Source organism: Plasmodium vinckei (genome assembly GCF_900681995.1).
Source record: "Plasmodium vinckei vinckei genome assembly, chromosome: PVVCY_12".
NCBI classification, from domain to species: Eukaryota; Apicomplexa; class Aconoidasida; order Haemosporida; family Plasmodiidae; genus Plasmodium; species Plasmodium vinckei.
This window is the reverse complement of record NC_051304.1, coordinates 513,847-526,097: the sequence shown is the minus strand read 5'-3', so window position 1 is coordinate 526,097 and position 12,251 is coordinate 513,847. Positions and strand designations below refer to the sequence as shown.

Here is a 12,251-nt window from a genome sequence, read left to right as displayed (position 1 = left end):
TTATATGTTCACTTATTTTATAATGGAAAAAATAAAAACCAAATTGAATTTAACAACATTTTATAGAATAGATAGTAAAAAAAATTATGAAAATTTTATTTATTTCAAAATTAAAAAAAAAAATTATTACATTAAAAAAGTATATTATATAATTGTCCTTTTTCTACCTTAAAAAATTTATATTAATTTATGTTTGTTTTTTATTTGAATGGAATTATATGTGTTAAACAATTTAATAAATAAATAAGTAAATAAATAAGTAAATAAGTAAATAAATAAAATATTGAACGGAAAATGAACAAGGGGGGGAATGCCATTTCACAATGTTAGTAAATTTCATAATTTTTTGAAAATTGTAAAAATGGCATTGATCTATATTTTACAAACATAACGTTGCCAAAATATCATGTATAGGTTTTTTATATTTCTACTAAACTATAAAAAAAAAAAAACTTCAAAATGTATAAACACAATATATTGAAGTTTCAATATATTTCCTTATTTTTACACATAAAATTTATTTCAAAAAATATTTACAATATGCATACCATTTTTAACATCCATATTTAGTAAAACCTTTTATGTGTGTGTATATTTTATTTTATCTCTATAAGGGTATACTCATAATAAAGACAATCACTTAATTTGTGTCCGTACTTTGGGAATATTCTCCCTCCAACATTCTCAAATTAATTCACATACACTATAAGCAATTGTCAAGGATTTTCATACTTAGTATAAGTTGAAAAAACTAAACTATATTTTAAATAAATGATAAATAAATGATAAAAAAATGATAAAAAATGGTTATCCATTTTATTTTTCCCACTTGTATGGATCATCATATATTAATTTCTTTAATTGAACAGTTTATAATTTGAGCATAAGTTTTATAAATTATAATAAACCATATTAAAAATAAAAAAGACGATGCATGATTAGTGTTAGAAAATAATTATGTGTGTGAATTTTTTTTGTGTGTATTTCAATTCATAAGAAAAAGTAAACACAAAATTTGCACAAAGTTTAAAATTATTAATAAAATTAAATACTTATATATATGCAGAATAATTTATTTTATCGTAATTATTATGCTCAAAGTTTTTTTTTTTAAAATATTATTATGGGTAAATATAGCTATATTTAGTTTAATTGGAATCTGAATTTTTCACCAGCAAATGCTCCATTAGCACCTAGTGATTCTTCAATTCTAAATAATTGATTGTATTTTGCATTTCTTTCACTTCTGCATGGAGCACCAGTTTTTATTTGTCCGGTTCTTAAAGCAACAACTAAGTCAGCTATAAATACATCTTCGGTTTCTCCAGATCTATGTGAAACCATAACACCCCAGTTATTTTTTTGGGATAATAAGCAAGCTTCAATAGCTTCAGTAATAGAACCTATTTGATTAACTTTTAATAATAAAGCATTGCAAGCTTTTTTTTCTAAAGCTTTTCCAATTCTAGTTGGGTTAGTAACTAATAAATCATCACCAACAATTTGTACATCTTTGCCAATAGCTTCTGTTAATTTTGCATAATTTTCCCAATCATCTTGATCAAATGGATCTTCAATTGAAATAATTGGGTATTTCTTAACTAAGTCAATATATAAATCAACTAATTCTTGTCCTGATTTAACTAATGATTTATCATTATTTGGTGTTTTAAAATCAAGATCATATGTTTTAGTTTCACTATTATAAAATTCGGAAGCAGCAACATCCATAGCAATTTTTACTTTGTTTTCATATCCTGCTTTTTTAATAGCTGCAACTAATAAATCAAGAGCTTCATGAGCATTTAAAATGTTTGGAGCAAATCCACCTTCATCACCAACATTTATAGCATCAATGCCATATTTTTTTTTAATTTCAGATTTTAATGTATGATATACTTCAGCACCATATCTCATAGCTTCTTTAAAGGTTGGTGCACCAACTGGGACAATCATAAACTCTTGGAATGATAATTTGTTTCCTGCATGGGAACCTCCATTAATGACATTTAAGCATGGTACTGGTAAAACCATCTTGTCAGTATTTTTACCAGCTAATTGACCTAAATATTTATATAAGGAAGTTTTATTTGCTGCTGCACCTGCTCTACATATAGCCATAGATATAGCTAATATAGCATTTGCTCCTAATTTACTTTTTGACCATCCCCATTCAGTTTTGCTACCATCTAATTCTTGAACCATCATGTTGTCGATTTTTTTTTGGTCTCTACAATCTAAGCCAATTAATTTTGGGGCAATAATTTCATTAATATTTTTTATAGCTTGTTGTACACCCTTTCCTAAATACCTACCCTTGTCGTTATCTCTTAATTCAAGGGCTTCATATATACCGGTTGAAGCTCCTGATGGAACAGCTGCTCTGAATATTCCAAGGGTGGTTTCGAGATCAACCTCAACAGTTGGGTTTCCTCGGGAATCTACAAAGGAGAGAAAAAAATGAGAGAAAATGAAAAAAAACATGTTTATAGTTTTACGGAGTAACATTATGAAATAGTCAAACTGCATAGAAATAGCGTGTAGAATATCTAAATAGGTGTATACAAATTTATAGGTATGAATAAATATAGAAATAATAGGAAGAGAAACTTACCCAAAATTTCACGGGCATTTATGCGTGTTATTACATGAGCCATTGTGTTTAAGAAATAAAAAAAAAAGTTTTAATAAAAATTAAATTTATTTGGAAAATTAATTAAAAAGGGAAAAAATTTTGAATTAAATATAAAAATATTTTAGTAAATAGGAGAATAAAACTGTATATTATTTAATTTGTTTAAAATAATTAAATAAAATATTTTTTAGGTAATTATTTATTGAGATATATTTTGGAATTTATAAAAATGTTTATATATTTTTTTTATGACAAGCTTAATATAATTTATTAATTTAAGGCATGCATACAAAAAATAGTATAATTTTATGGTAGGAGAAAAAAAAAACAAGAAACCGTGAGAGTTTAACATATGCAGGAAATATAAATAGTGAAATATAATATTTTATTATCGGATTGTGGGTTATGTTTTTTTTTTTTTTTTTAAAGAAGCACCTCATATATATACCTTTTTGTAATTTGAGGGATGCGTATATTATATTTGTTTCTCCTATGCATGTATGTGGTACTAATTTTGTTTGCTATATTTAGGAGTACATTGTTAAAATTTGAATAGTGATGAGGGGGTTTTTACTGTGGATGTAGCAGTACCTCTATATTAGCACAGGCACATTTTTGTACGGTATGTATATATATATATATATAATATATGGAATTATTTTTTATACTAATTGATAACCTTGCAAATTAAGAAATTGTTTAGTACACACCATCATGTTATAGTACCTACATAAATACAAGGAGAGCAATTTTCTTAGTTTATTTTTTTTTTATCCAACATTTTAAACAAGCTAAATTAAATTTATACAATTTTTTATAAGTATTTTCCCAGTTTCCAATATATTCCTTTTTTTTTGTTTATATTTTTATTTATTCATAATATATCGTAAGAATTAAAAAAATGGAAATTTGTTAGTACCTTGCATATATGTACTTTCTACATTACCTATTTTCAAAAAAGTGTAATAAATATAGAAATGCAAAACAAGAGAAACGACATAATTAATGTTCTTACGGATGATATAATAATAAAATAACGGTATACTATTACAAACTTATAGTAGTTTACAAATATAATAAGTATGTAAAAAATATTTATTTTTACAATTTTATATAATAACCAGTTTTCTATTTTAACTTATGTATGACCCATTCTACTATTCTCTACTGCTTAACCATTTTAAATGGGAGTTAACATTTTTAGAATCTTTTTATGTAGACACATGTGCTAGTTATATATTTTAAGCACAAATGTATTGATTTTTTTATCGTAAAAAATATTATTTATGAATAATTAATACAAGTTTGTTGCATATACATGCATATGTGTCATAAAGAGACATAAATAAATATAATGTAAAATACTTTATATGATGTACGAAAATATTCGATCCGTTCATCTTATTTGATTGCAAATATAATACCAAAAATACACACAAAAAATATATGAACTTTTTTTTTTTTTTTTTTTTTTTTTTTTTTTTTTTTTTCACGGTATTAGCTCAATAAAAAAAAATATGTTAACTATACAAATGAAAAATTGTTTGGTAATTTATATTTATAAAACGAGACAATATATAATGTGGTATGTGGTACAATAAGGCACAATTATGTGATTTTTTTTATTTAAAAATCTTCGTCAAAGGTTATTTGTTTTTCTCCATACAGATCAGCAGACTTTTTAACAGAATCGTTCTTTGCATTCTCACTGACAATAATCTAAAAAAAAAAAAAAAAAAAAAAAAAAAAATATTATTGGTAAAAAATTGGAACCATAAATAGTGTGAAAAAAAAGGTGATACGAATTAGCTACCTTAGAGAATTCTTTCCAGGTAAATGGATATTTTGCATTGTAGTGTTTGGGATATTTTAAGTTGACTAACATAGTATCAGCTAAATATTGTAAAAATTGTTTTACTTGATCTTTTGTAATTTTTAAAGAATCAAAGTCTAACATTTCTAGACAAAAATCATATTCTAAATCAACAGCAGTTTTAAAATAATCTAATACATGTTCATATTTTAATTTATTATTTAAATGGTTACAACACATAACAGAAAAATCTCCTTGTAAATATTCATCTCTTTGTATCTTATCATATACACTAGTTAAGCATGGTAATATTCCATTTTCTTTAGAATGATTAGATACTATATTTAGACCACCATTAAAAAGTACTTTTGATATATATAAAAGAATTAGTTTATTATAAAATGGGATGTTAGATTCAAATTCGTTATATAGCCAAGTTTGTTTTTTAAAAACACTTTGATACTTTAGTACTTTATCAATTATTTCTTTTTTTTGTTTTGAATCTGAGGAGTAGGATTCAAAAATACATGCATATACTTCATTGTGTATATTTTCCATGCACATTTGAAATCCATAAAAGGCTCGACCTTCTGGTATTTGAATTATGTCTAGTAGTTTGCTCGTTATGATTGCTTGCTCATCACGTAGGTGCAAATCTCTGTAAGGGGCAGAAAAATAGGTAGAAAAAATAATCATCTTGCATATGTGTCGATCAAACCCGTGTGTGAGTTTCGAACTAGGTAGCTATTTTTCTTACTTTAAACTGTAAAAGCAAAGGAGTTCTAGCAATTTAGATAACTTAGTTTGATCCATAGTATTCAAAAATGGCTTATCCTTATCGAAGTTATGGTCTTCTGCTGTCCAAAAAAGGGATTCGATTTCTTTGTAATAATTCTAAAAATAAAAAAATAAAAATATGTATGTATATATACATATTTATATCATAATGTATAGCCTAGTGTGATACGATGCTTGCACATGGTACTCCTAAGGGTCAAACTATTTTCAACTTTTTCAACTTTTTTCAGCATACCCAAAATGTTTTGTACTTTATAGGGAACATAACCTAAGATCAGCCATATTAAGAATGAAAGTGTGAGAGAAAAAAATAAATAAATAAATGAAAAAATAGTCAAATATATATGTACATATATATTCTCCCCATGCTAGTCTGCTTATTTATTAAATATATTTATTCCTTTTTTGTATTACCCATCTAAATTGATTTTCCTTTAAAATATCATCATTGTACTGGGCTTCCAATAATACTTCTTGAGTGTGATAGTATTCTTTACTCATTTTTGTAAAAATAATAATTGATAGGTGTAAATGTTTGGTGTTAGTATTTATTATAATTAAAAAAAATAAAATACAAGTAATGAAACAAAAATAAAGATTATTTAATAAAATAAAATAATTATGTAAAATACAATCCCGATATAATAATACTAATTAATGGCAATTCGATAATGATATGATAAAATAAATAAGTTAGTTTATTTTTACAATTTATTTATTTTTTATATATTATTCTCTGAAGTATTTTGCCTTTTTTTTTTAAACTCGATGAAATGCTCTAAACACAAAAGTGTACACGCATATGTGTTTGTGCATATTTTGCTAGGATGTGTATTTTATAACATATTTATGTATTTTTTTATTTTTTTCATATTTATTAAGTATAAAATTGTTTTTTTTTTAATTAAATTTCTCTAACAATTTTAAAGACATATCATAATTCCTATTAAGAGGAAATTAGTAATTATATACAAACAGTTTTCCAAGTCAAAAAAAAAAAAAAAAAAAAAAAAAAAGTAAACAAGTAAATAATAAGCAAGTACAAAAGGTTTTAGCCATATATGGACTTATTAAACATTTATAAGTTTTAAGAAATGCATATATGAGTATGAATAAATACACATTTTGCAATTTACACTATTTTCAAACTCTTTAATATATAAATATATGGAGATCATTTTATCAATTTCAATTTATTCCTTACAAGTGTACTGCTAAAATTGCTGTAAATAATATTTTTTATTTTTGTCATTTAAAATAGTAAAATTTTTTAAAAAATAAAAATGAATTAGCTATAAATTGATATGCTATATAAAAGTTAAAAAATTCATACTTTTGTGTATATATTACATTTATTTGAAATGGAGTTTTTTAATGAAAAAAAAAGAATGTTTATATTGGGTTTGTTTTTATTTTATATGGAGACCTTATAAATAGTTTATTTTTTTTGTTATATCTCTCCTTTTTTATAAACCTTAAAATAGGGTATACCCTTTTATAAATATACAATTATTAGGATAGCTAATACTTATTTATATACAAAAAAAATGAATGACAACTTAGCAAAAGATGATTATGATGATTTAGTACGCAAACAGTTAAAAGGTTTAATCAATTTTTATTATTGAATGTCTTATAAAAAGTTCTACATATATAATTGCACAATGTGTTGCCAAGTATTTTCTCGTAATTTTTTCTTAGCATTTGTCTAAATAATAAAAAGGATGGCAATATATTTACACTTTCATTTACACTTTCAATTACATTTTCCTTTTTAATAATTGTGTAGACATTGAAAATAAAATCACAGATTTAAAAAATGGCCAATTTAATATAAACAAGTTACATGAAATTAATGAATTATCTTCTGAATGTATAAAAATAAAAGAAAAAATATCCAACGTTTATTTTCAACTACTCAAGCATAGTTCAGTTATTGTTTATGAAAAGGTTAGATTGGTTTTTTATCAAAATGGATTATAACTTATTCCATATTTATAGATTAAAAAAAAATGCTGTTTTTATTTCATTCCATTTTGTTAGAAAGTAAAAGAAATAATAAAAGAGTTGGAAAATTTAAAACATGAAATGATTAAAAATGAAAATAATATAGAATGTCAAAATGTTAATCAAAATTTCGATGACAATTTTTTTATTCCTGAAAATTGTTGTATTGATGAAGATCCTGAACATAGTGACCCAATTGATATGCCAATTGATTTGAATAAACATAGTTTGTCTTTCCAAAATAAAAAAAATATAAAGTAGGTTCTACTCGTAAATGTATACACATCCTATCATATTCCGTGTAACTTATGATGATAGCTATTTTTATAAATTTTTTTTTTTTTTTTTTTTTTAAAACATTATTGCATAGGATAATAAGAGGAATAGGAGAATCGACTTACTCAAGTTTACTAATAAATAATATGGTTAAAGTTTAAGAAAAAAAATATTGAATATATTTTTTATTACAATTTCAGTTCTTTCTATAAATTGGATAAACTTACTATTTTTAGACTAATTGCGAAATTATATTCCTTGACATATTAAGTTCTGTTTTTATACAAAACATAACAAACTGCACTATTTGGTATGGCCTTAAAAAAGAACACCATTTTTAATCATAGACCAATTAAGCTTCTTTTGAATTGCCAAATGATATGGTCTTATATTAAACTCTTTTTTATGTTACAATTGTCTATGTTTACAATTTACAGGTCCGCCGCTGTTGAGTCATCTTTACTGATTTACAACTGCGTCGATTGCAATATTTTGGCAAATTCAAAGCAGGTAAATATGGAGAAAAAATAACTAATAAAATTGTGTGCTTATTTCTATGTATGCTCATCTCTATGCGTGCTTGCAACTTTACAGATAAGGATACACAATGCGGTTAATACAAATTTTTACATAAATTCTATGAGTTCCCCAATTATTGAAAAGTACACATGATTACGCAAAAACAAAAGTAAAGAATGGAACCTATTGTTGCAAAGACATTTATTTCATAATATTTCCTTCCCAATTTTAGCTCGGAAAAGCTGTTTTTTTTCCCCTATAATTTAAACTTTGATGAGTTACCCAAATTATTAGAAAAAATTAATATAAGCCGAACTTCAAACAAATGGAAAGAAGTCTTAGACTTTAGTTGGCAAAACATGCAAGTATGTACAACATCGGAAAATATAAATAAAACAAATATATGTACCAATAGTACATTAGTGTATGTATAATAGTTGTTTACATATTTTTATTTGTTTTTCTTTATTTTAGAATACATCACCAAACTTCAGTATTTCAAATGAAGTACAAATATATCAAGTAAAATTAAAAAAAATGGAAAGCATTGGATGTAATAAAGAAAACGATATAAATAATACATATGTTATAGAAAATTTCCCATTATTTTTAAAAAAATTAGATTAAGAAAAATAAACATATTTTAAGCCACATTGGTGTAATTTGTATATGTGTGTTACATAATCTTGTAAATATAATTTTTTTTTTTTTTTATAATTTTCCTCTCAATATATCCCTTTTGCTTATACTAACACTTTATGAGTATTAGTAGTTAGAAAATATAAATAAATTAAAAATGCATTTATTTTATATACACTTTTTATTTTCCTTCTTATTAATTAAAAGATAAATTATTTTTCTATAATACATACGATAATATGTAGATTGTTTTATTTTCATTTTTTCACATTTTTATATATCCATTCAAAATTATATATATTTTTTTTAATAACATATACTTATACTGAATTAACAAAGGAATACTTTACTATCATTATTATTATGCACCTTAAAAAAATATAACTATACTTATATAAAAGTAGTACTCTTATATTTTTGTGTTTAAAGCTGTATATCAAATATAGTACTGAGGTTAGGGCATATATAAATGGGCGTGATTTTATTTGGGGTCTCATATCTCCCATAAAAAAATTATGCCATCACCTACAAAATTAATATACTTAAAACACAGGATGTTATTATATATATTTTATATTTTTTTACATTTTTGATATAATTAAAAAAACATATTTTTTTCATATCCTTATATTTATATATAAGTGATAGATCTTTTATTTGCATTATTTTTTTTTTTCCTTTTAATTCACACTACATTTTAATGTTACATTTATATTTATATTTTTTATAAACACCAATTCATATATTATATATGCTGATAATTTTTCTAAGATATTATTTGGTTCATTTTTGTAATAATTTACATTTTTAAATATATATAAAAATATTGTTTTTTTAATTTTTTTTTATTTGTTATAATTTTTACAAAATGCTATCTAGATTATGTGGAAAAACAATACATAATGGAAGTACAGATAAATGTGTTTCTTTATTAAATAAGATTCAAAAAAGAAATGTAGCTAAAGATATTCGATTTGGGAGTGATGCTAGAACAGCTATGCTAATAGGTTAAATATTAAACTTAAACAATTTTTTTTAATTATTTTTTTTACAATAATTATGTATACACTCATATGTATCTTTTTGTCTGAATATGGTGCTACATCCTTATTTGTAGCTCTGGTTGTTATTCATAATTTTTTCCATTAAAAAATGGCATAATATGATTGTCACTACATGTGTGTGTGTCTGTTTGTTTATGTAAATCTTCATTTGGTATATGCATACATATAAACTACCATATATTCTAACTATTTTTTTTTACTTATCGAAGGTTGCAATAAACTAGCGGATGCTGTTAGTGTTACTTTAGGGCCCAAAGGAAGGAATGTAATAATTGAGCAATCGTTTGGATCACCAAAAATAACAAAAGATGGTGTAACAGTTGCAAAAAGTATTGAATTTAATAAAAAGCTAGCAAATCTCGGAGCACAAATGGTTAAACAAGTTGCAGCAAATACAAATGATAAGGCAGGTGATGGTACAACAACAGCTACAATTTTAGCTAGATCGATTTTTCAACAAGGATGTAAAGCAGTAGATTCAGGAATGAACCCAATGGATCTATTAAGAGGAATAAACAAGGGAGTAGAAAAAGTTTTAGAATATTTAAATTCAATAAAAAAAGATGTAACAACAACAGAAGAAATATTTAATGTAGCAAGTATATCAGCTAATGGTGATAAAAATATTGGACAACTTATTGCTGATACTATGAAAAAGGTAGGGAAAGAGGGAACTATAACAGTTACTGAAGGAAAAACATTACAACATGAATTAGAAATTGTAGAAGGTATAAAATTTGATAGAGGTTATATATCTCCATACTTTATTAATAATAGTAAAGATCAAAAAGTAGAATTAGATAAACCATATATACTTATACATGAAAAAAAAATATCTAGTGTCAAATCTTTATTACCAGTATTAGAACATGTACTACAAAATCAATCATCTCTTTTAGTTATTGCAGAAGATGTTGATAGTGATGCTTTAGCTACATTAATAGTAAATAAATTAAGATTGGGATTAAAAATATGTGCAGTAAAAGCACCAGGATTTGGTGAACATAGAAAAGCACTTGTACATGATATAGCCGTTATGACTGGTGCTAAAGTTATTACTGAAGAAGCAGGATTGAAATTAGATGACCCTGATGTTATTTCCTATTTAGGTAAAGCTAAATCTATAAATGTCTCTAAAGATAATACATTAATTATGGAAGGGGAAGGTAAAAAAGAAGAAATTAGTGAAAGATGTGAAAGTATTAGAAATGCTATTAAAAATAATACATCAGATTATGAAAAAGAAAAATTACAAGAACGACTAGCCAAAATTACTGGTGGTGTTGCTTTAATAAAAGTAGGAGGTATAAGTGAAGTTGAAGTTAATGAAATTAAAGATAGAATACAAGATGCATTATGTGCTACTAAAGCAGCTGTTGAAGAAGGTATAGTACCAGGTGGAGGTAGTGCACTATTGTTTGCTTCAAAAGAATTAGATTCGGTTCAAACTGATAATTATGACCAAAGAGTCGGAGTTAATATAATTAAAGATGCTTGTAAAGCACCAATCAAACAAATTGCAGAAAATGCAGGACATGAAGGATCTGTTGTTGCAGGAAATATTCTTAAAGAAAAAAATTCAAATATGGGATTTAATGCTCAAGAAGGAAAATATGTAAATATGATTGAATCAGGTATTATTGATCCAACCAAAGTCGTTAAAACAGCTATTTCAGATGCAGCTTCAATAGCATCTTTATTAACAACAACTGAAGTTGCAATTGTAGATTCAAAAGATGGAAAAAATGAAGAAATGCCATCCCATATGAATTCAGTCAACCCAATGGGTGACATGGGTGGCATGTACTAAAACGGACATCACGTCAACAAACAACAACCCAAACAATGCATATCTCACCTCACATTATCCCAAACTGCTTAACGAAGGCAACTATTTAGCATATTACACATAATTTTAGATGGTACTATTTTTTTTAATTAAAATTGCTTGGCAATACCATAAAGAAATATTTTAACATGGTATATAGCGTATGCTTAATCGAGAATGCTCTCGTATATACCCATGCATCTAATAATGCAAATAATTATGCATGTTTTTATTTATTTTTTTTAGCTTACAAACTTATTAGTATTTTTACAATGTTATTTTTAATTAAATTTCTGTATTTATTCATAAGTTTATGTCTTTCTATATTTACATACATAAAAAAACAACAAATCTAAATAAATACTTTGTTATTTTTATATATAAGAAACTCTTTTGTATCTGTATAATACCTATGAAAATATTTAAGCATAAATAGATTATATTCGTATACTTTTGTAAAATTTATTATTTTCTTTCTATTACAAAGTATGGAAAATCTTTATATCCTATACACATGCAAGTGCAGTTGTCATTCATTTATTTTTTATGTAAAACTGGTTCATCAATTGGTATTGGCATTATTCAAATGAATTTACAAATTATGTTTTATACAAAAAAATAAAACAAAAAAAAAGAATAATAACAATAATGGTAATAATAGTTAAACGACAT

General features: G+C 24.5%; 4 protein-coding genes across 4 annotated transcripts; 2 read left to right on the top strand and 2 right to left on the bottom strand.

Annotated features, from left to right (window-relative positions):
• Positions 1 to 1,143: 1,143 nt before the first annotated feature.
• Positions 1,144 to 2,657, bottom strand: PVVCY_1201510 (enolase, putative; the record flags this gene model as incomplete). Its single annotated transcript, XM_008625163.1, has 2 exons — positions 1,144 to 2,441; positions 2,615 to 2,657. 2 exons carry the CDS (start codon positions 2,655 to 2,657, stop codon positions 1,144 to 1,146), a joined length of 1,341 nt encoding a protein of 446 aa, XP_008623385.1.
• Positions 2,658 to 4,261: 1,604 nt separating this feature from the next.
• PVVCY_1201500 (ribonucleotide reductase small subunit, putative) lies at positions 4,262 to 5,747 on the bottom strand (the record flags this gene model as incomplete). Its single annotated transcript, XM_037634632.1, has 5 exons — positions 4,262 to 4,354; positions 4,449 to 5,106; positions 5,206 to 5,342; positions 5,482 to 5,514; positions 5,661 to 5,747. 5 exons carry the CDS (start codon positions 5,745 to 5,747, stop codon positions 4,262 to 4,264), a joined length of 1,008 nt encoding a protein of 335 aa, XP_037490704.1.
• A 1,046-nt stretch (positions 5,748 to 6,793) lies between these two features.
• On the top strand, positions 6,794 to 8,675 carry PVVCY_1201490 (tubulin binding cofactor c, putative; the record flags this gene model as incomplete). The annotated part of the gene is made up of 9 exons (XM_008625161.1): positions 6,794 to 6,851; positions 7,036 to 7,196; positions 7,290 to 7,510; positions 7,624 to 7,678; positions 7,766 to 7,839; positions 7,967 to 8,039; positions 8,124 to 8,191; positions 8,281 to 8,413; positions 8,523 to 8,675. The coding sequence occupies 9 exons, from the start codon at positions 6,794 to 6,796 to the stop codon at positions 8,673 to 8,675; spliced, it is 996 nt and encodes a 331-aa protein (XP_008623383.1).
• An 880-nt stretch (positions 8,676 to 9,555) lies between these two features.
• On the top strand, positions 9,556 to 11,561 carry PVVCY_1201480 (heat shock protein 60, putative; the record flags this gene model as incomplete). Its single annotated transcript, XM_008625160.1, has 2 exons — positions 9,556 to 9,694; positions 9,961 to 11,561. The coding sequence occupies 2 exons, from the start codon at positions 9,556 to 9,558 to the stop codon at positions 11,559 to 11,561; spliced, it is 1,740 nt and encodes a 579-aa protein (XP_008623382.1).
• Between the last annotated feature and the right edge of the window lie 690 nt (positions 11,562 to 12,251).